The sequence below is a fragment of the Phycodurus eques genome, chromosome 3, assembly GCF_024500275.1.
Source record: "Phycodurus eques isolate BA_2022a chromosome 3, UOR_Pequ_1.1, whole genome shotgun sequence".
In the NCBI taxonomy this organism is placed as follows: domain Eukaryota; kingdom Metazoa; phylum Chordata; class Actinopteri; order Syngnathiformes; family Syngnathidae; genus Phycodurus; species Phycodurus eques.
The window spans coordinates 25559284-25582886 of record NC_084527.1 but is presented as its reverse complement, the minus strand read 5'-3'; the positions used below and the strand labels follow the sequence as shown (position 1 = coordinate 25582886).

The following is a 23603-nucleotide window of genomic DNA, read 5'->3' as shown; positions in this document are numbered from 1 at the left end:
GTTCTCAGGCAGGACGTTTCTCGGGTGACGTTCCGAGCGTGCGCGTTGCGTCTGCCTCCGTTCCCTCAGACTGAGTTTGGGCCCCCAAGCAGGGTGGCTCGGAGCGCTTGCAGGAAGCTGCAGCCGGGGATCGCCCGATGTGTCCTTGCCACCACAGGTTGACCTCCTGCCTGGCGCGGTCGTCAGCGAGTTGAGCAAAAAGGCTTCTGCACCAAGACTCCAAAAACTTGTCTACTTCTCCCAGCGGGTCAAAAAGGGGGGTTTGCCCCCCCCCCCTTCCTTTTCTACTAATTAAAAATGTTTTTAAAAAATTGTGATTTCTTTTGGGTGACTGGCATGGATTAATTGCATTTCCATTTATTTTAATGGGGAAATATGTTTTGAGATGCGAGTGTTTTGAGATAAGAGCATGTTCACGGAATACATTAAACTCGTACCTCAAGGCACCACTGTATAGACAAGGTCGCACCGGGGTGCCGTCGTCCTTGCACGCTGCCGCGTGGACCTTTCACACTGAGGCAAGTGCGGTGTGAAAAGGCCTTAAAAGCCCTCCTCGCCAGTAGTTGGCGCTACACTGTGGCAGTTTGACACATCGACGAATCATCATGTGCACCAGAAAGAAAGAAAGGTGTTTGTTCACACTTATATGTCATTGTGTTAATTAAAACTTTATGTCGCAAAACTACTAGTGGTATCGGTACTCAGTATTGGTGAGTACTCGAGTGAATATTCATACCGGAATCGGTCTAAAAATAAAAAGTGGAATCAAACATCGCTAGTTTTCACAAATCACCGCAGAAGTTGTCCCAAAGCACTTTTTACCACACTCCTCACACATTAAGAGATCAACTGAAATTGGAGTTGCACGCCTCTAGTGTAGTACCCCGTTGTGCTGCAACATGCTGGGCAGCACTGAGTGCTCTTACTACACTGTATGTAGATACAGTGTAGTAAGAGCAAGAAGAATAGGTAGAGAAGGTCACCTACTAACCTGCCGTAATAGTCCTTCCCACAGAGCAGAGAGTATATATTGTGATTATGTTGTATACTGTGTTTTTATGTGTTGTTGCTCTGTTTGTTTAAGTAGCAGTTGTTTGAAGGGTTGTAATTACTGTTAATTTCTTTTAACTGATTTGTGGCATTTCACATTAGATGGTAGCCTTAATCAAACAGCCTTTCGTTAGATATGGTTTGGTTGAACATGTTTTGTTTAAATATACAATGTTTCATTCTCGGTGGCCCGGTGGCCAACTGGTTAGAGCGTTAGGCGCGCAGTTCTGATTACTGGGGTTCAATCCCCAGCCCCGCTTGTGTGGAGTTTGCATGTTCTCCCCGTGCCTGCGTGGGTTTTTTCCGGGCACTCTGGTTTCCTCCCACATCCCAAAAACATGCATTAATTGGAGACTCTAAATTGCCCGTAGGTGTGACTGTGAGTGTGAATGGTTGTTTGTTTATATGTGCCCTGCGATTGGCTGGCAACCAGTTCAGGGTGTACCCCGCCTCCTGCCCGATGATAGCTGGGATAGGCTCCAGCACGCCCGCGACCCTTGTGTGGAGAAGCGGCTCAGAAAATGGATGGATGGATGGATGTTTAATTCTCTCGTTATATGTGTCAGTTTTACGGTAACATTGAATTGGGAGTGACAAATTAACAGCTTGAAGCAAACACACTCTACCTCTTATTTGGAGAACTGTGCAAGTGAGAGTCTTTGTCTTTTTGTTTCCTCAAAGAGATGTTTGCATATTTGGTTAGCTGTGCTACAGAGAGTTTTGAATCTTAGCACTTACTTATTCCTCCATATACTCTGGTTTACCCCCACATTCCAAAATATGCATACATTATTAGGTTAATTATATAATCTTAATCGCCCATAGTTGTGACTGTGAATGGCTGTTTATGTATACAGTATGTGCCCTGTGATTGGCTCCAGCTCACCTCTGAACATATCGAGGACAATTGACACATTGTTTAAATTCATCCCCAAAAAGTAGATGGGCCACTCACTGTTACATTATACTGAAAAGGGAATTTATTGTAAATATTTAGCTTGTGATTAGGGTGTCATGGGAGTTGTTGTTGTCACCCAGCAGGTCACGCTCAGAGTAGGAGTATGAATGACATTGCAGATACTCCCAGCACAGACCAGGTAAGTCTTCAACACAAGTATATGTATAATCTACAGTAAAAACCGCTGTCACCTCCGTTGTTTGGTCATGGGATTTTTTTCTTCTTCTTTTATTTCACACTAGTTATCACTCGATCGGAATAGATCACGTCACAGTTGACACTTGACCGGAGATCTTCAATCGGAATGATTTCAATCGGATTGAGAAAAGAGTCCCCATGTAAACCCAGTTACTGTGTATTTGGTCCGCTGAAGACGAGCCGTTCATCTGTGAATCAAATAAACTTTCACTTCCGCTGTAGTCAGCTACTGGCTGAATAACGTGTGCCACTGAGGTTATTCTTAATAAACAGTTAACGTTCCTGTGTTTGTGTTAATTGGGGACTAACACACAACTACCTCGGAGAGACACTGGCGTTTTAAACGACTTCGCGGCAGTAGAGCAAGCTGTTTAGCTCCTTAACTCACTAGCTCATTAACACACTGGCTAGCTCGTTAGCTCGCGACTGTGCTAGCGAACACAACTAACAGTTAACTTTCCCTGAAGTGTCTCTGTTGTGTAAATCTACGCGCTGCACATGGAGCATGTGGAGTATTGAACGGAGCCAACACCGGCAAGAGTGTACCGGTCCGCCAGCGTTCCATGAACTCACTAGCGACTAATGTTGTAGTTACCTTGTGTATGAAATGCACTATATAAATACATTTGCTTTGCTTTGCTAATGGCACAGCTGTCCATTTCCGTCGGCTCACTGTGTTATCTGCACGCTGGCTCACCACAGCAATGACCATTTATCGAGTCCAGAAAACATACCTGCCTTGCCATTCTTCACCCTCCACAATGGCATCGTCTCTTCTTCCTTCCAAATCTGTCCTTACATTAATTGCTAATTAATGCAATTAATTACCTTAATTGCTGCCTTACAGTCTACCTCCTCCAGCCTTCCTTCTGAATGTTTTTATTATTCATTGGTTCCCCAAAGTGTTCCTTCCATCTTCTCAAACCATGCTTCATCATTTGTTTTCACTTGTCCTTCTGTACTGTATATTTCATCCCCATGACCTGTTATATATCCTTACCTTGGATCTCTTGATCTTCACCTCTTTGTATTCCTGCCTTCAGTTTTCTCTGTATCTAATCAGAATCAGAATCATCTTTATTTTGCCAAGTATGTCCCAAAAAACACACAATGGATTTGTCTCCGGTAGTTGGAGCCATTCTAGTACGACAACAGACAGTCAATTGACAGAGAATACTTTGGCGACATAAAGACATTGAGAAAAACACTGAGCAATAAAAGGTTGCTCGTAATCTGGTAATGCCGGTACATATAAAACCTTTTTGGGGGGGGGGACAATTGTGCAAAAAGGTGCATAGTCCTCTAGCAATTAGAGCGGTTTGAATGACTAATATAGCAATAGTCCGGTGCAATGGCCTTTGTGCAAAGGGCGCCGAGACTTCAAGGAATGTATGCATTTTAAAGTGACTGGTAGTGCGATAATGTGGGACAATGTCCCAATGTCAATGACAATGTCAAGGCGGCTCTGCCTTGAGTGCCATCAGTCTTTGAAGGTGATAGCTGGCGATAAAGGAAGCACGCTCACACACAACACTCATTTTCAGAGCTCATACAATGGACCTTAAGCCCGCTGACACATGCTGGAACAATTTAGACATTCTACTCTTTTACATTTACTATAGTATTATAAAACAAGAATTCCAACACCATCTGAAGGGACAATGGCACATATGGCTAATATCGAGCGGCTGAAGGAGATTGGGAAAAAAATGCAATAAACTAAAGCTTGCCATTAAACATTTCCTCAGAGCAGAGAACTTGTAACTTTTCGTCCCCACAATGACTGATGGCTAAATTCATTTTCCTAGATCTCCTTTACGATGTTGTAATATCTATTTTCTGCCTGGAAGCATATCGATGTAGCATTCATTTTCCACTTTGCCGCTTTGAATTATTGTTGCAATTACTGCATAATATCTCACTGAGGTGCTGAATTGATGCTTCTTGGATGTGGTGAGAGGCGGCTCTGCCTTGAGTGCCATCAGTCTTTGAAGGTGATAGCCGGCGATAAAGGAAGCGTGCTCACACACACCAGACTCATTTTCAGGGCTCATACAATGGACCTTAAGCCCTGCTGACACATGATGAGACAGATGTCAGGGTGTGCTGCTGTTGTTTCAATTTAGCTCACGGGTTTTAAAACGTATACAGTAGGTCGAGAGAAATGTTATTCACATTGGTTGACTGACGTACCAACCAATAAATTCAGATAAATGTGTTTGGCATGACATGATGTGCTGGAATGGGCGGTCCGATTGTATTTACAGACCTATAGCTTGCCATGTGACAGTGGACAAAGGATACTTTGCTCCATTGTCTGTGCCAATATTGAGCTGGTAAAAAATGGATCATATTGGCCACGTGCTTGGCCCTCACATGGCGCCACAGATTCAGGCTGTGGGTTATTGGCAAGGCTCTCATGTTATTGAGTGTTATTGTGCTACTAAACTGTTGCTACACCTTCACGTGCAAATCTACAGGTCAATGTGCTTCCCAAAAGTTGCTCCTGTGCACCAGCTTGCATTATTTAGCCACTTCTTGATACTCAAGCCCAAAACAAAGAAGAAAAATATACCGTAAAATATATCCAATTCTCCATGAAAAAGAACAAATATTTTTCAAGGAACAAATAACAACAAATCCAACAAATATTCTTGAGCATTTGTGTTACGCACTAGTTCAAATTACACCATTTTGGGGGGTGGTTCTCTCTCATAAAAATGTAAAGTACGGCTTTAATTTCCATGACAACCAGCGGCAGAGTTCGGGCATGCGATGAAGCAAGCCTACTCAATGTTACCAACTTAGCAAAATATTGAGCAACTTTTCCGACACCTCAAGTGACTTTTTATTTATTATTATTATTAATGTATTTTTAGAAAACATTGAGCAACAAATCTAGCAACTTTTTACGGTGTTATTGGAGACTTCTGGATACTCTGTGATTCCTTTCAGAAAAGGAGTGTGTGTTTTCTACTTCCGGATTGGCATCCTGCAGTGGCTGTGTATTGCGGGACTGACCGAAAACAAAACTCAAGCCAAAGGCAGCAGTGTGTACTATTACACAGCCAGTCTCACACATAACTAAGAATTAATTAATCTATTTATTAAACATCAGTATACATGTTTATGTGGTGAGAAATGCCAGATAAGAAAACATTTTTGAATAGCAAACTCATCTTCACGAATGTGTGTGAGTAGAATTTTAGAATGAAAATTGGTTAGAATAGCTGGTGAATGTGGCCCAATATTGTTTTAGTCTCTAATAAGACACTGTCTCCGCTATCATTAGTTGAAAAACAAATTCATGAAGAAGATCCCCAGGGATGCAGAAGCCTCCAACGTGTTGGTGGGAGAAGTGGATTTCCTCAACAAACCCTTTGTTGCCTTTGTTCGCCTGTCCCAAGCTACAACACTAGGAGGTCTGACTGAGGTGCCTGTGCCTACCAGGTGAAATGGCCTTTATTGTGTCAATGTCACGTACCAAATCTTTCCCCCTGCAGATACCTCATATTTGTTTCATCACTGCACAGATTCCTGTTCATTCTCTTGGGACCACAGGGAAAGGCCAAGTCATATAATGAGATAGGCCGAGCCATAGCAACGCTGATGGTCGATGATGTAAGTAGTTGGATTTTTTAAATGTTTTTGGCATGGAGTATGAAATATATTAGCCCCTAAGCTTAAATGCTGTGATGTATTGACTACAACTGAAAATGATGCTAAGGCTCCGTCATGTGTAAAATGTTCCTTAATGTTCATCATCCACAGAAATAAATATTTAACCAATGTGTGAATGCTCATTATCCTAAAACACTGGTGAAGGATGTTTCATGAAGTGCACGATCATCTCTACCGTCTTGAGCGTGTTCAGCGCCAGGTTGTGTTGGCCGGACCAAAACTTCAGCCACTCAACCTCCTGTCGATACGCAGACTGATGAGGCTGATGACATGTGGTGTCATCTGCAAACTTTGGGAGTTTGAAAACCGGGTGGGTTGAGGTGGAGTCCTTCGTGTAGAAAGAGAAGAACAGCGGAGAGAGGACATATCCTTGGGGGACCCTGTTACTGATGGTGTGTGTGGATGTGGTGGTGTCCCCCAGCCACACCTGCTGTGTTCTGCCTGTCAGGAAGCTGTAAATCCACTGGCAGATGGCAGGCGAGACATTTGAGCGGAGAAACTTGGAGGAGAGGAGTTTGGGGATGATGGTCTTGAACACAGAGCTGAAGTCCACCAACAGCATCCTCGGATAGGTCCCTGCGCCGTCAAGATGTTCCAGGATGAAGTGCAGTCCCATGTTGACTGCATCATCCACAGACCTGTTTGCTCTGTAGGCAAGCTGTAGGGGGTCCATCAGGGGTCCTGTGACGCTCTTGAGGTGGTCCAGCACGAGTAGTTCAGAGGTCTTTATGACCACAGATTTCAGGGTGACAGGTCTGTAGTCATTTAGTCCTGAAATTGCGGGTTTCCTGGGGAGTGGGATGATGGTGGACTGTTTGAGGCAGGCAGTTCCAAAGATCTATTGAAATTCTGTGTGAAAACAGGAGTGAGCTGCTCCACGCAGACTTTCAAGCAGGAGGAGAACAAACTGTCCGGGCCTGCGGCTTTATTGATCCTTTGTTGTTTAAAGACACGTTTCACATCCTGTTCATGAATGGTCAATGCAGAAGGGGGAGTCAGATGTGTGATGGTGGTCGTCGTTGGTGCAGCTGGGTGTGTGGTGTGTGAATTTGTCCTTTTCAAGTCTGCAGTAGAAGGTATTCAAGTCATCAGCCGGTCCTTTTTTGTTGTCCGCTTGTAGTTGGTTAGTGATTGTAATCCTTGCCAAACTGATGCAGAGTCGTTAGCAGCAAACTGGTTTTCCATAATTTCTCTTGGTAATGTTGATTTCTTTTGTCTTCTGGTTTCTGGTCTGATTGTACAGGGCTCTGTCCCTACTTCGACAGACGTCCTCTTTGGCCAGGCGAAGTTGGCGAAGTTTGGCAGTGAACTACAGCTTGTTGTTATTGAACATGCGAAATGTCTTTGCTGGTACACAAACGTCTTCACAGAAGCTTATGTAGGGTGTAACAGTCTCCGGATATTCATCCAAGCTGCCAGTTGAAGTTTCAAAGACACTCCAATCTACGCAGTCTAAACAGTCTTAAAGTTCCATCTTTGCTTCCTTGGTCCACTTCTTCACTTTTTTCACCACAAGCTTCGCACATTTAAGTTTGTGTCTGTATGTTGGTAGTAAGTGAATTAAACAGTGATCAGACGAGCCCAAAGCAGCATGGGGAATACCACGGTACGAGTCCTTCAGCGTGGTATGGCAGTGGTCTAGAATTTAGTTTTCCTTGGTGGGACAGACAATGTGCAGCTTGTATTTAGGGAGTTTGCGGTTAAGTTTAGCTTTGTGAAACTCCCCAAGAATAATGAGGGGTGAATGTGGGCGCCTTTTTTTTTTCAAGTTCAGTTAGTTGGTCAGCCAGCGTTTGCAGTGCAGCGTTTGTGTTGACGGGGTGTAAATAAAGCAAACACACGTGGTGAGTAGAATGACTTACAGTTCAAGTCCAACCTGCAGTGTGTATTGAGCTCCGTGACGTCGGTGCACCATTTTCCGTTGATTTAGAAGCATATTCCGCCACCTTTTGTTTTCCGCGATAGCTCCGTGTCACGGTCCGCTCGGTATAGTTGGAAGAACGGGCAGCAGTACGGCGTCGCCAGGAATGCATTCACAAAGCCAAGTCTCTGTTAAGCAGAGGGCGGCAGAGCGAGCAAAGTCTTTACTGGTCTTTGTGAGAAGATAAAGCTTGTCCCTTTTGTTGGGTAGAGAGCGTAGATTTGTAAGGTGAAATCCTCGCTGTCGCAGCCTGACCAGGACGCCAGCTCGCTTACCCCTATGCCGTCTACGCCTCCTTAATCCACCATCGAACGCAGCCGCTCCGCCGGTCAGTAGCTCTGAGAAAAAAAAACTTTGTTGATTTGTGAAAGTTGACAGAAAAAGTTCCAGAGGGTACTCCCCAGTGCTAAGCGAGTCATCCCTCATGTAAGTCGCGTAGTGTCAGCAAAGATGAATGAAAATGACAAAAACAAAGAAAATACTAGAGAGCGCATCACCGAGGCGACCACCCGTGTAGGCACCATCTTGATACTTGATGCATTTTCCCTCCTGATCCTAGATGTAAGAATACAATATTAAAATATTGTCTAATAATCAATCAATATGGAATGCAAAGCTTTTTCCACATTTTATGGGCCTTGTACAAATTTCGCAATTCTCCCTGTTCCTTTGAATGAATGGAAATACAGTATTTGCATTAGAGACGTGTGTCTCAAGTCATTCCCAAATACATTTAAAAAGATTCTGGTGACTTATTGTGCATTGTATAGAAAACGTAAGGAAGCTGTACGAGGGAATGGCATTTAATACCCAGAAAACAAGTGAGGAAAATTAGGAAGATGCAATCTACGCCAGCTATGTGAAACATATATTCAGATCTTTATCTAGAGTGTGAATACTTTAAATGTACCTAAATACTTTAACACAGAACAGTAGTCTCAAAGATTTGAGCATGATACATTGGCCAATTTTTAGGCTTACTCAGGCATCTTGTGAGAGCAATCATTCTTAGTGAATTGGAGTTCTTCATTGAAAATTATACTTGAAAATTTAAAAACAATGAGTTAAAAAGAGCTTCATTTTGCGTGCTAACTGCCAAATATTACCCATGCTTCAGACTTGAACGTGTAGTCCCATCACCTTTTAGTGATTACATTCATGGGGATCAATTCAAATGTAATCGTTTGAATTTTAAACAGTTTAAAGAGTGATTTGGATGGCATTAAAGATTAATGAGCCCACTAATGATTTTTACTGTTCATTCATTATCATTTACTTCAGAGTTAAGAAGAGTTAAGAGATTGAATTTGGCTGCAAAGTATTGCAACTGATTACACTTCACACAACCATGTCTAATTTCCATGCATTGCCTATAGCCTATTGTATTTCATTTCATTCCAACTACATGCTGGTACATAAACAGAAGTAACAGTATTGCACATGAACACAGGAAGTTAAAGAAAAAAAAAATCTAACTACGATGGAGGCTCAAATGACTTGGAAGCCAGTTGATGCCATGCATTTTGGTTCTGCTTCTGCCATGATGTGCACTGCTTAACACATTTATCAGAACACTGTCTCGAGTTGTCTCACAGACAATTCAACATCATGGAGTTCTTTACTGTAGGAATAAGACATTTGACAGAAATCTGAGGCAGCTCATTGGCTTTCTCTTTTGAGAAGTTTATTTTCTGTTCAGGAATGCAAGTAAGTAACTATAATTTAATAATTTGACATCTTAATCAAGAACTAAGAAAGTGATTTTGTAAAACAGTAAAGCCTGTATACCCTAAGTGGGCCACAGGGGACGGATTATTGTTTTTTTATTTGGTCTGTTTGAACCAACCTGTGCAAATATGGCTTTAGTTGTGAAATATATGTTTCATTAATTGTTCACTATATTAATTAAACCTACACACAGTGTGGATTGCTTGTCAAACCCATCTGCTTTTCTTAAATTGAAGTGCAGAGAAAAATCTTAGATTAATCTTAAAGCTTAGACCAAGATCAAGTTGAGTTGTTTGTGCTGGTGGGGGGAAATCAATGAGCGGGCCACTGCTCTTGGGAAAATATGTCTGTCCTCAGACTGGTGATTTAAAATGTTAAAGGCCTCTCTGTGAGAGTCATGTTTGTTCTGTGTTGTGGTTATTAATCCCACTGAGTACAGACTTGTACTGTTGCCAGCTACCATTCACAAAGATAGAATGGACGATGAAAATGGACTAATTTTTGCTGTCGGTTACAGTCAGCCCTATCATTTCCTTTAATGACTGATGCTCCCCTATACTTGACTCACAGCCTCGGGCGCATCATTAGCTGGTGACTGGCAGGTGTTCTTGAATGAAATCCAGCTGGGTTCGAAATGTCAATATGGCTTGCACAATTTATGTTTAACAACCCTGTATCCAGTATACTGATCGCCATAGCATGTGCCAAATGAAATATTAAAATCTCACTCTGTCTTCCTATCCTAGCTCTTCAGCGATGTAGCTTACAAAGCCAGAGATCGTGAGGACCTCATTGCAGGCATAGATGAGTTTTTGGATGAGGTGATTGTGCTCCCACCCGGGGAATGGGATCCCAAAATCCGTATTGAGCCACCCAAGAAAGTTCCCTCGGCAGACAAAAGGTTGGAGTTTTACCTTCCGCTGTGTTTTTAATACACGTGAAGTGCTCGACACAATCACACATTTTAATAGATTAACCATTGTATCTCATTTTGATGCCAATCTTCAGGAAGTCAGTGTTCTCCTTAAATGAGTTGAGGCAGATGAATGGTACAGCAGGTGGAGGAGGAGGCCTGGTTGAGGATGAAATGCCAGCACAACATGAACTGGGAGAGGAACTGGCCTTCACTGGACGGTGAGTTCCCAAATCATAATTTTTAGGGGAAGAAAATGTGACTGTTCATTCATCTTTTTAATTTTTTGGGTTGCCCAAGGTGTCATATTTATGTGTGTACAATTACAATCCCCCAAAAGAAGCAAGCAATCAATCCTCTTGGCATAAAAATATCTTTTTTTTTTCTTTTAATTATCTGGCAGACCAACACAGCTTTGCCTCACAATTTGAAAGCGGGCGTATTGTATTATTTGAGCTTTGCCTGGAGCAGCAAAGCTAAATATTGTATTCAAATCCCGTATTTTTTTTATTAGGAAATATACAGTGCAAGAACAAAAAAACAATAAAATAACTATTTTTACAAAGATAATATTGCTTAATTGTAATTAACAGAAAGTTATTAACGTTACCATAAATGAATTGTGGGTGTAGTTTATTGTGGTGTAGAAGTGCCCTCCACCACCTCACAACTATACTGAGAGTACAGTCATACAGTGGAACAGGGGTTAATCTAGGATGTGAACTTCAGGGGCTTTCAGCCACGAATCACTTTCTATTCATCATGCAGCACTTTGCAATTAGCATGCAAACAAAAATAATTAGTAATGGAAAACCTTGGATAAAATCACTTTGAAACCACCCAAAATGCACACATATAGTCGATATTATAACCACTGCTATCCTAATATCAGTTAGGTACACATTACAATGTCTTTCTAAATCAACTGTTAATCAATTAGTCAGGTGTTTAAAATATTTCAGAAGGAATAGTCACACATTTTACAGAATATAATACATCTGTTTTAGGCTGGTTAGTTAATAAAACCTGAGGCTGAGGCTTCAGGCCACTGACTCTTTTGACCATGCCAGTGAAACCCCTCATGCGCTGCCCATGCAAGTCAAACAATCTAGAGAAAAGAAGTCAGATGGACACAACAGATACAAATGGTAATGTGTGTTTTTTGATCCCTATTCTCCACCACTGATTTGTGTCATCAAATTAACATTTTAAGGGAAGATATTATGGAAAATCCGCTTTTTATTGTTTTTAAATACAGGCCGGCATGGTGGACGACTGGTTAGCACATCTGCCTCACAGTTCTGAGGACCAGGGTTCAAATCCCGGCCCCGCCTGTGTGGAGTTTGCATGTTCTCCCCGTGCCTGGGTGGGTTTTCTCCAGGCACTCCGGTTTCCTCCCACATCCAAAAACATGCATGGTAGGTTGATTGATGACTCTAAATTGCCCGTAGGTGTGAATGTGAGTGCGAATGGGTGTTTGTTTTATGTGCCCTGCGATTGGCTGCCGACCGGTTCAGGGTGTACCCTGCCTCCTGCCTGAAGATAGCTCCAGCACGCCTGCAACCCTCGTGAGGAAAAGGGGTACAGAAAATGGATGGATGAATGGATGATTCATTAAAATATTTGTATACGTACACATACAGTACATCTCTTGGGGTTGTACCTTATTCTGCCACTGTGCTTTGATTTAAAGAGGAAAATATTATGGAAGATGGATTGCATGCAGATAGGACCAGTTTACTACGCAATTCGTAATCTGCATCACTAACAGTTTTGTCAATGTAATAGCTTCTGTGGTGGATTGTACCTGGACATAAAGCGTAAATTGCCATGGCTGCCCAGTGATTTCTACGAGGGTTTCCACATTCAGTCCATCTCTGCTGTTCTCTTCATCTACTTGGGCTGCATCACCAATGCAATTACCTTTGGTGGCCTTCTGGGAGATGCCACAGAAAATTACCAGGTAAAACAGTGCACATGTCCTGTTGTTTTGTTTTGCTGTAGGAAAGTAAATACTTACAATAAGCAACACATTCATTTCTCTCTTTTGTTTTATTTGTGCTGTGCGTATACATTCATGGATTGGCTCATGTGTGTACAATTGTAAACGATTGCTTGTTGTTTTTGACACTTTGCAGATTTGAAGTTAGTAATTTGTTGAATGACTCGCTATTGGATAAATAATAACACAAGAAAGTGGAAAAAAAGCTTTGATATGTTAAGACGTAAATAAAAATATAGCACATCTTCATATTTTTGTTTACATTTCGGAAATGATTATCACTCATTATATCGGACAATTTTGAGGAAACAATCTTTTGCAACATTTTAAGGAACCCTACTTCTCAACATAAATTTAGACTGGTACATTTATTATAAAAGATACCCATTCAATAAATAGAAATTCACTTTAACTCAAAATATCACCCGTGTATGAATCATCACAAAGGTGCCACATACCAATTGATTGTACAAGATCAATCTTATAAGTGGGTGCCATGGTATTGTCTGCTTTGGGAGTTTAGTTTCACTTCATCTTGTATTTCCTGTTTATCCTTTTAACTATCAAATAAAGGCTCACACATAGTCATCCTCATCCTACAATGTTATCTGTGTCTGTCACTCTCGCCCTCAACAGGGTGTGATGGAAAGTTTCCTTGGTACAGCTCTGGCGGGCACTGTGTTCTGTCTGCTCGGGGGTCAGCCTCTCATCATTCTCAGCTCAACTGGACCCATCCTCATCTTTGAAAAGCTCCTGTTTGAATTCAGCAAGTGAGCCTCTTTACCAACTAATGACAATGCAGTAGACTTGAATTATGGGGTTTATGTGGTGTAGCATCCTGTACACAGCCTTTTTTTAACACAGTTCAGAGAATAATTGGAATCTGATAATGCATGTGAATAATTACTCATACAGGAATTAAACTAAATTATGTGCAGGGATCTCCTAGGCATCTCCAGGTGATCTATGAAAAAGGCAAAACCCCTGAATGATGTTGTATTTAATCTCCCTGGACAGAGAAATCCCATTTTGATGGCAATGACTTGCCATGTTGCCAAATATAGCAATAGTAACATTGCATGACTCAACTTTTAAACTTGTTGTATCAAAAACTGTAAAGCTTTACCCCTTAATTTACTATACTTTTTTTTAGAATTTGAATATAAATACAGAGGCCAATAGTGAATTTCAAACCTGAAGAAATTAGTTATAGGAAAAGGCACACTAACAAAAGAAGATAAAAATAATAAGGAAAATAAAAATAATCATTGTATGGTGATGGATGGTGTTGTGTTTGATGATGTGTCAATGCGCCTCAAAAATGATTTCATTGTCGGGTGGCGCTCGCTTGTTTTCCACAATCTGGGCTCTTAGTGTGCTTTCCCTTCATCACATAGGTCATTCCCATCTAAAATATCTTCTCCAAATACAGCATCCATTTTTATTGCTATGTGGATGACACGCACCTCTACTTCTCCAGCAAATGCAATTATTTCCTGAAGACTTAAAAAAACTTCCCCAGTCTTAAAACAGCTCCCATTTTTTCTAATGTCAATAGTGAGGAGTCAACCCAGGAATGTCACGTGAGATGAATGAAGATGGTTAAGAGGCCCCAATCAGCTACAAGGAGGAGATCTTTTTGGGGGGTTATGTTTCGTAGTTCAATTTCAATACAATGAAGCAGGCACAAACCTGACTGGAACCTTTCCTAGAGATTGTTGCAGATTAGATGGACAATATAGCTAAGAAGCAACAGTTTTCTCAAGAATCAAAGACTCTTTTGACAGGATTGGAAGTTTGGAAATATGTGGGGAGTATTGGGGTTACTGGGATCAACACAAGGTTTCCTGGATATTGGAGTGACAGCAGCTGTTCGCAGATGAGGGAACAATGGCTTTGACATTTGGAAGGGGTCTGAAATTACAGTGTAATTCTTTGGATTTTCTGATTAATTCTGCGATATAACGGACAGTGGGTAAAACAAACGCTTACCCCAAATACGGAACAATTGTTCTAGTAGACTTTTCTTTTTTTTTTTTTTTTTTTTTTTTGGCTTTCTAGCAGAAAACTGAAGGTTTTGTGCTAACACCGACTGATATTGTCAAAGAAATTGTCAAGTCAATAGTGCGCGTTATACATAGGTATAGGGGGAAATGAAAAAGACTTTCACATTTTATAAATGTATGCCGCCATCTAGAGGATATGAAAAAGCTGTACACTATCATTCCAATATGCCACCGCCCCCTAGAGGGTATGAAAAAGTTGTACACTTTCGTTCTAGTATGCCACCTAGAGGTTATGAAAAAGGTGTCGCCTACATTTTCATTCCAATATGCCGGGGATACATATGACTGCATATATGTACAATTGTGCTCATACGTTGACATACCCAGGCAGAATTTGTGAAATGTTTTTATTATTATTTTTTTAATACTACTGATGACTGAACAACAACCATCATTAATTTATTTATGGTTATGTTTTGTTTAGTGATAATGCTTTTCTGAAATGCTTGACAGTTTAATTTGAATCCCATTAAAATAAAATTAAATGTGTTTCGCCTGGTCCTTCATGTTTTCTTGAAAGAATTGTACACATCTTACAAATTCTGACTGGGTAATCAAACATATTAGCACAACTGTGTGTTTTCTCATTTACTAAATGAAAGTAGGGCTGTGAATTTCAAAATAAGAGCAAGTAAATAAAAATAAAGTATTATGTGTTTAGGACGACTGGTTAGAGCGTCTGCCTCACAGTTCTGAGGACCTCGGTCAATCTCCGGCCCCGCCTGTGTGGAGTTCGGATGTTCTCCCCGTGCCTGTGTGTGTTTTCTTCGGGCACTATGGTTTCCTCCCACATCCCAAAAACATGCATGGTAGGTTAATTGAAGACTCTAAATTGCCCATAGGTGTGAATGTGAGTGCGGATGGTTGTTTGTTTGTATGTGCCCTGCGATTGGCTGGCAACCAGTTCAGGGTGTACCCCGCCTCCTGCCCGAAGATAGCTGGGATAGGCTCCAGCACTCCCACAACCCTTGTGAGGATAAGCGGCTCATAAAATGGATGGATGGATTCTGTTTAAATAAAGTGCTTAACTTCAGAATAATTCTATGAAAAAACTAACAAAATACAGACAATACTTTATGTTTTGATCATATGGGTAGAAGCTAAATCATGCATTGTAAAAATGCATTATACATAAGTTGAATGGTTTTTCCAGCATTGTGAGATGAACTTTGGGGTTGCGTATTATACATGGGTGCGCATTATACAAGAGAAATTGTGGTAATATGTGGATTTAGCTTGCATGATACAGCCCCCTGTAATGTAAATATAAAACTGTAGTTGCGATAGAAGTTATAATGTATGGTGAGACCCGTCTTCTTGTAGAGATTGTTCATTTGGTGTTCTTTGGCATTACTCTATATGGCGGCAAGAGTGAACAAAAGTAAATAGCAAGTAAAACAACCAATGTGTTTTTCAGCGGGGCCAGGTTGTTTATAAGGTTGTGGAGACTGCTGTTGAAGGGGAATATCAGTTCATGGCTAAATTATAGTGGAGAGGCAGTTAATACATGTAGACATAGTGTCCAAATTAATATTCTTAAAATTGCAAAATGGCATAATACATGCAGCTGCAATTGCCTGGTGACCAGTCCAGACTGTCCCGCCTCTTGCCCAACGTCAGCCGGGATAGACTCCAGCTCACCTGTAATGAGAACATGTGGCATAGAAAATTAATGGACAATAAGTGTGTTCGTTTTGGAGCATTGGGAGATTATCTGCCTCCAACCAGAAATACAACCAGAGGAACAGACAAGTCCAAAATAAGCCATTTTTAAAGAGTACAAAAGTAAATGCCTTTATTTAAATATAGTGATCCACAAGGTTTTCACTTTTGTTTGAGAATTGTATTTCTATTTTTGTCCCTCCAGCAAAAGACTCAAAATATTATGGTTCCTTTTAATTATGTAATCCTCCTCGACGGAACGGTGAGCAACTGGTTAGCACATCAGCCTCACAGTTCTGGGAATCGGGGTTCAAATCCCGGCCCCGCCTGTGTGGAATTTGCATGTTCTCCGCGTGCCTGGGTGAGTTTTCTCCGGGCACTCCGGTTTCCTCTCACATCCTAAAACCATGCGTGGTAGGTTGATTGAAGACTTTAAATTGCCCGTAGGTGTGAATGTGAGTGCGAATGGTTGTTTGTTTCTATGTGACCTGCGATTGGCTGGCGACCGGTTCAGGGTGTAACCCGCCTCTCGCCCGAAGATAACTGGGATAGGCTCCAGCAGCCCGTGACCCTAGTGAGGATAAGCGGTAAAGAAAATAGATGGATGAATCCTCCTCGAACCAGGAATTACTAACAAATCCCTTTTGTTACGGTTCAACTTTGGCAAAGGTTAGCGCTGTACTAGAAAAAAATATATGTACAACAAATAATGATTGAGAAATTGAATTAAAAAATTGTGAAACAGAAATACTTGCTATGCATTCAGATCAACAACAAACTTAAAGCAAGAAAAATTTGGCCCAGTGTCCTTTTTTAAAATGATTTTCATTGAACTGTTTAGGATATCGTTTCTTAGGTGTTAATGAGGTAGATTTGTCCTTGAGGGGCTTTAGGGCCTTGAACACGTGATATGTTGGAGCTTGACTCATTTCATCCATTCATTCACCACGCTTCCTTGATTTCTCCTTCTTGAAGGAATAACAACATTGATTACATGGAGCTCCGCCTGTGGATAGGTATCCACTCGTGCTTGCAGTGTTTCATCCTGGTGGCAACTGACGCCAGTTACATTATCAAGTACATGACACGTTTCACTGAAGAGGGCTTCTCCAGTCTCATTTCCTTCATCTTCATCTCTGATGCGATCAAGAAGATGGTGGGCTCCTTCAAATACTACCCTATCAACACCAACTTCAAGCCGGACTACGTCACTGCTTACAAGTGCGAGTGCTTGGCCCCAGACCTGAGTGAGTTTATCCCTTCTTTCAGGGACAAGTAGACTGATCATAAGGTTGGTATATGAAGTGTAGCTTCAAGATTACAGAAGACAATGAAGCTACTAATGTGCACTCTCCCAAACACTTGACTTTCAACACTGATCTTTTTAACATTAATGCCAGTCATCACAGTGGCAACTTTTAATTCAATTATTCATGGTAAGCACACACACTTTAGTTTGATTTAAAAACAGCTGAAAATAGATTTTTGCATAACTGCATTTAATGACAATTAACAATTCAAACAAACAAAAACATTCCTTCTCCTGCAGGTCCAGGGAAAAGGTTTTAAAACATTAAGGGAAGCCTAAAGGCCCAAGACTGAAAGGGGCCCAAGAAACTAGAAGAATAATTTGAGCCATCGAAGTGGTGGGGGCCCAAATCCCTGGCAACACTGCCACATTTACCATGCTTCCTTGGACATAGAATGCAGCTCAATAGAGTTCCATGGAAACAGTTGCATAAGTAGAATTTGTTAGTGTGCATCTTTGTGAGACATATGAGTTGACGATGTGTGTCAGAGAGGTCCCAGGTTTGGTGTCACAAAAATTTGAAATCCAAACTTCAAACTACAACCTTTTCCTGGGAGCCAATTACCCCCCCCCCCCCCCCCCCCCCCTCACCCCCAGAGATTGTTGTATGTAGTACATTAAAAAAAAAAAAAAAAAGGGAATGAGTGTGTGTAATGCATTAAAAGACCTTTGGGGCAGGCAGAGGGGATGAGCAAAGCATCTAGACCAGTAAACAGCACTGTTGTAATGAATCCCGCATCCTCGCGACCCCACACCAGTCCCCAAGAAACCCTGAGTATGTGTGTGTGCCCGGATGTGACTAGTGAAAAAACATTTACAGTGAAGAGAGGACCGCCACAGCGAGCCCAGCAGTAATGCCCCCTGGAACCCCACACCCCCACCTCAGCCAGCACCCGCTGGGAGTCCTGGAACCTTTCTGGCACATTTCATATTGATGAAACACAGATTGACTGTAAAACTTGCATTAATTTCTACAGACATTGATTTCTGTAACTGATTTGTCTCTTGTTTGTCTTTGGCATGCTTAAACAATTTGGCTGCTATCTCTTACAAGTGAGTGCCCCTTTTTATTGGACGGCATGCCCCGCAGACTGCATTCTGCTGCATTCTCATTATGATGTTGTACATTTATTTTCTATTCTCTTCTGTTTCCCTCCTCATCTACTCTTTATGTCTCATTAAACCCTCGGCCTCAACCTGTCCTCTCCAACTCACAAACAGTGGCTGCAATGATCTTCAATGGTTTAGTTCCAATGCCAGATAACAGCTCTAGTGTCTCTGGGGTAAGTGCTTATTTTCACCGAGTTTTCCCATTACTTTTTTGGATCCATTCATTCCCAGTTGAAAGTAGAGTGCCAGTTATCGATATCTTGTTTTTCCTGATGTGTACTCTGTCATCATGATTGAAAGTTGTTTTGCTGTCCTTTTATTTTCTTTCCTTTTATCACCATCCATCCTATCATCCTCACACTCCCTCTGTCTTGCGTGGACTACAATGTCACATCTGTGCTGGCAAATGTTGCTGTTTGCATGGGAAAAAAAAAAAAAAAAACACACATTTTCATTCAAGCACCTTCCTTTTTTTTCACCCTGTCTTTATCTCTGCACTACTGCTGCCCAACCAACCTCAGTTGAATGTGACAGCTCTGGACTGGAGCCAGCTGAGTAAGAAGGAGTGTTTGAAGTACGGGGGCTCTTTGGTGGGGAATTCCTGCAAGTATGTCCCAGATCTGGCACTTATGTCCTTCATCCTCTTCTTTGGAACATACTCCATGACGGTCACCCTGAAGAAGTTCAAGTTCAGTCGTTATTTTCCCACCAAGGTGACTAAGTGACCCAATGATAGCTGTATATCTGTATTGTAGTCCACCCCCGGCCCCCTCCCCCTTATGACAAACTGCTTCAGCTCTCTCAGAGTTGAAGGTGCCTTCTTCAGACTGCATGTTTAATCTCCTGCATGTTTCAGGTATTAAACAGGATTTAGATCAAGGCTCATAGAGGGACAACTCTGAATAGACCAATGTTTTGTTCTTTGCCATTCCTTGGTGTTTGCTTGTTTTGGGTTGTTATCCCGTTGGAAGACCCATAAGCTGTTGCTGAGATGAAGCTTTCTGATGCTGGGCAGCACATTTCATTCTAGAATGCCTTGATTGTGTTGAGGTTTTATTGTACCCTCCACAGATTCAAGATCCTCTTCGCTGGACCTAGAAAAGCAGCCCCAGAATTTGACCAAGCCTCTTCCATGTTTCACAATACAGTGTTATTTTCTTTGTAGAGACGGCACAGTCAAATGGTCACTGAAATAAGTAAAAACTGATGAGAATGGACTTTCCCGAAATGGAAATTGAGAGGCACAAAATTTCTGGGAGGTTGTCCTTTGGACAAATGAGACAAAGGAGCTTTTTGAGACTTCACATCACCTCCACGTTCAACAACTCAAAAATGAAGCATACAACAAAAAGAATTACAGTTGTAGAAGTACCTACTTTAAATTAGGATGTAGGCTTGCTTATGTTTTGTAGCTGTATTGCTGCATCTGACACTGAGTGTCTTTGAAATTTCAAGGCTATCACAGCATTCTAGAGCAAAATAAGTTGCCCAATTTTAGAATGCTTGGTCTCAGTTGCAGAATACCTGGATGGGTCTTCCAACATGATCCAAAGGAAAGAATCAAAACACACAGCAAAAAAACATCGAAGAATGGCTAAGAGCAAATCATCGGACGATTCTGAAGTGGTCTTTGATGAGCCCTGATCTAAACCCCCTTGAATATGTGTGGGAGAAGCTGAAACAAGCAGTCTTGAGAGTGCACCCTTCAAACCTGAGAGTTACAGAAATTATTTGATGTTATTGCCTCAAAAGATTATCCATCCATCCATTTTCTGAGCCGCTACTCCTCACTAGGGTCGCGGGCATGCTGGAGACTATCCCAGCTATCATCGGGCAGGAGGCGGGGTACACCCTGAACTGGTCACCAGGCAATCGCAGGGCACATACAAACAAACAACCAGTCGCACTCACATTCACACCTACGGGCAATTTAGTCGTCAATTAACCTACCGTGCATGTTTTGGGGATGTGGGAGGAAACCGGAGTGCCTGGAAAAAACCCACGCAAGCACAGGGAGAACATGCAAACTCCACACAGGCGGGGCCGGGGATGAACCCCGGACCTCAGAACTGTGAGGCAGACGCTCTAACCAGTCGTCCACCGTGCCGCTCAAAAGATTATGCAACTCAATAATTTGCCATTTTTGTTTTTGAAAATAATTTTGTTAGACCACAAAAAAGGTTGAGTGTAATGACATAAACAACGCATAAATAACAGTCATAGCCGTTATTGCTACTTTGTCTGTTTTAAAATTAAACATTAAACATTAAGCAAACTTGGCTATAAGAACACATACTGTATCTATTTGCATAATGACAGTTGTTTGTGGTGTTTTTTTTAACTACACTGCTGTAAACAAAATTTGTATTGCTCCTGAAATAAAGTGAAACACATGGTTGTTATTGGACAGCGGTGGTATATTTAGTATACAACTCACAATAATGTAGAATAAATTTGAGCCCTTTAAAACAGTCCCATCAGGGTGAGAAGACAACATTTGGTATTTTTATAAAACACAGTCTGCTGAAAAGTATCAAATGTTTTTATCCTTTTTCTGCGGCGTAATAGCTCCACAGTCCGCCAATAAGCCACTCAGACAAACCTAAAAGGCATATTGCCAAAATCAATCGTCATGGATGTATGTTAGGACGTGTGAGGGAACCAGTTTCTAGATTACGCCTTGCTTGGAAAACATGCTCAGCTTGACAATTTGTAATGTCCCCTGTACTGCATCACAGTGCATTATGACCATGTGAAGAAGCAAAGCTAAGCAACCTTTGAACATCATCAACCCACACTGCACACTGCACTGCCAGCAAAATCACATTGCTGATGTCTGTGACTAATGATCTGGAAAACAGTCTTAAAATATGTCGGGAAAAAAATCGTCTTTCCGCTTTAAATGTTCAAATAAGGAAATTTCTAATGTTTTAGTGGCTATCGGTTAATAGTTTCCAGAGGTTTATTGTCACATAGCAGAAATGCAGTGGTTACACTGAGAAATTAAACTCTTACCTCACCATTGCCTTCATACAGCATAGGACAGAATTAAAAAATATAAATACAATTAAATTCAAAAATTGAACTCTAGGCAATAATAAAAATGCATCTGAGCGAATTAGTAGAAGTATTGTATTACTATTAATAGTGTAGATGAATGCGAACGTGTAGCTCAGCAATACTGCCACAGTGGTAAGATATTCAGAATGTGCAAAGATTGTTTACAATGTAAAAGTACATGTAAAATAAATAGTTCTATGCAAGATTAGGCTCTGAGAGGACGATGTGTTTCAACCACAATATATCACAATAAAGCTAAACTCTATAAATCAAAACAGTTTGGACAACACTACTAATGTTACCCACCAATCAGTCACATTTAATGAACAAACAGTGTTTATTTGGTAATTGTTTGACACCAAATGTGCTAGTATTTGACTGTTTACATGTGAGCGACTCAACCTGATTCCCATGTTTTCTGTCTGACCTTGTCAAAGTGTTCAGTTGTTTATTGTATATTTGAACTGGTTGGTCATGTTGTTGTTGGTTTTTTTCTGTCTCTTTTTCCAGCTGAGGAAACTTATCAGTGACTTTTCTATCTTCATGTCAATCATGACGTTTGTGGGCCTTGACATGCTGATGGGCCTCAAAACCCCCAAGTTAATTGTACCAACAGAATTCAAGGTACAGGCTATATATTTTCCTGCCACAAAATGCTGGTTGTAACAGGTTGCATAGATTACTGCAAAATGATCAGGACAATTTGTAATCATGCTGTGATTTTTTTTTCAGCTTGATTTGATAATGTGATTGAGACAGCCAAAATTGGCCTTTTCAAACCATTAAGATCTGATTTTGCGTGTAAGCTTCAATATCGCATAGAGTGCTAATCATTTTTCAAACAAATGGGAAATTAAATTATTGATTGCCACACTGTAATGATGCAGTTACTCAGCATGTTGCATCTCATCTTATAACAACTCACTGTGAAAATATGTCACATTATGCCAAAAATAAGCCACACGGAAGGATGCAAAGGTCACAACAACGTCTTTCCGCTGATTGCTTTGCATTTAAAGACGCTCTTTTCACTCCTTGTCGACTCATGGTATAACATATTCTACAACATATATGTCAAACTCAGGCCCGGGGTCCAAATCTGGCCCACGATGCAATTATATTTGGCCCGCAAGACCATATCAAATGTGTATTAGAGTATTAAATTTACACTTCCCATTCCCAAAAATGGCCAAACGAAAGATGGAAAACAGTTAACTTCCAAGACAGGTGGGAGGCAGATTGTCTGTTCACTAAAGTAAAAGACACGTCGTGTGCAGAGCAACATGGCTGTAACAAAGAATATAACATAATTGAATTCATGTTTTGTTTTTTTTTTAATGCCCTTTATCAACTCCTAGGCAGGGACTGTTAATAGTTTGAAGTTTGGCTTGTTATTGAAGGACATTCAAAAGAAAGGTAGTTTGAGATAGATAAATAGAAGATAGAAAGACAGAAGAATTCATGTTATCTATTTAAATACAAAACAACAAACAAATACCAAATTTTATTTCTCATGTGTTTATAATATTAAAGTTTGTTTATCCCAGTTTCAGTGTTTAAGCAAAATTTAAGTTTGTTGTCATATGATAAACTTTAACGCTATATTTGTGCAGAGAAGGGAAACGTGCACATTGCAATGATTTCTCATTAAATATTGAGTTTATAATATTGAGAATTTTTATTTTGGCCCACCGTGAATTGGAGTTTGACACCCCTGTTCGACAACATACTGCTGTCGGGAGAAGCTTTCATACAACTGTGCCATTGTTGGATGGGTGAAACTAATTGTTAGCCTGTTCCCAGCAAGGCAAATTATAGTAATACACAAACACATTGAATTGCTTCATTGTGCCATCAAGTGATACCCCCTTGGTTGTGTTCATTTGAATCCATCATGAAAATGGGCTACCACTTCAAAAACAATGGGGGGTAAAGAATGGACAAG

General features: G+C 41.0%; 1 protein-coding gene across 1 annotated transcript in view; it reads left to right on the top strand.

The window, feature by feature from the left end:
• The window catches only part of slc4a5a (solute carrier family 4 member 5a), a 59669-nt gene that overhangs the window by 28971 nt on the left and 7095 nt on the right, over window positions 1-23603 (top strand). The window contains 11 exon segments of the mRNA XM_061672849.1: window positions 2092-2147; window positions 5499-5656; window positions 5740-5827; window positions 10283-10437; window positions 10545-10670; window positions 12238-12412; window positions 13088-13221; window positions 17155-17426; window positions 18737-18771; window positions 19120-19311; window positions 22169-22282. Coding sequence (XP_061528833.1) covers window positions 2092-2147; window positions 5499-5656; window positions 5740-5827; window positions 10283-10437; window positions 10545-10670; window positions 12238-12412; window positions 13088-13221; window positions 17155-17426; window positions 18737-18771; window positions 19120-19311; window positions 22169-22282 — 1505 coding nt within the window.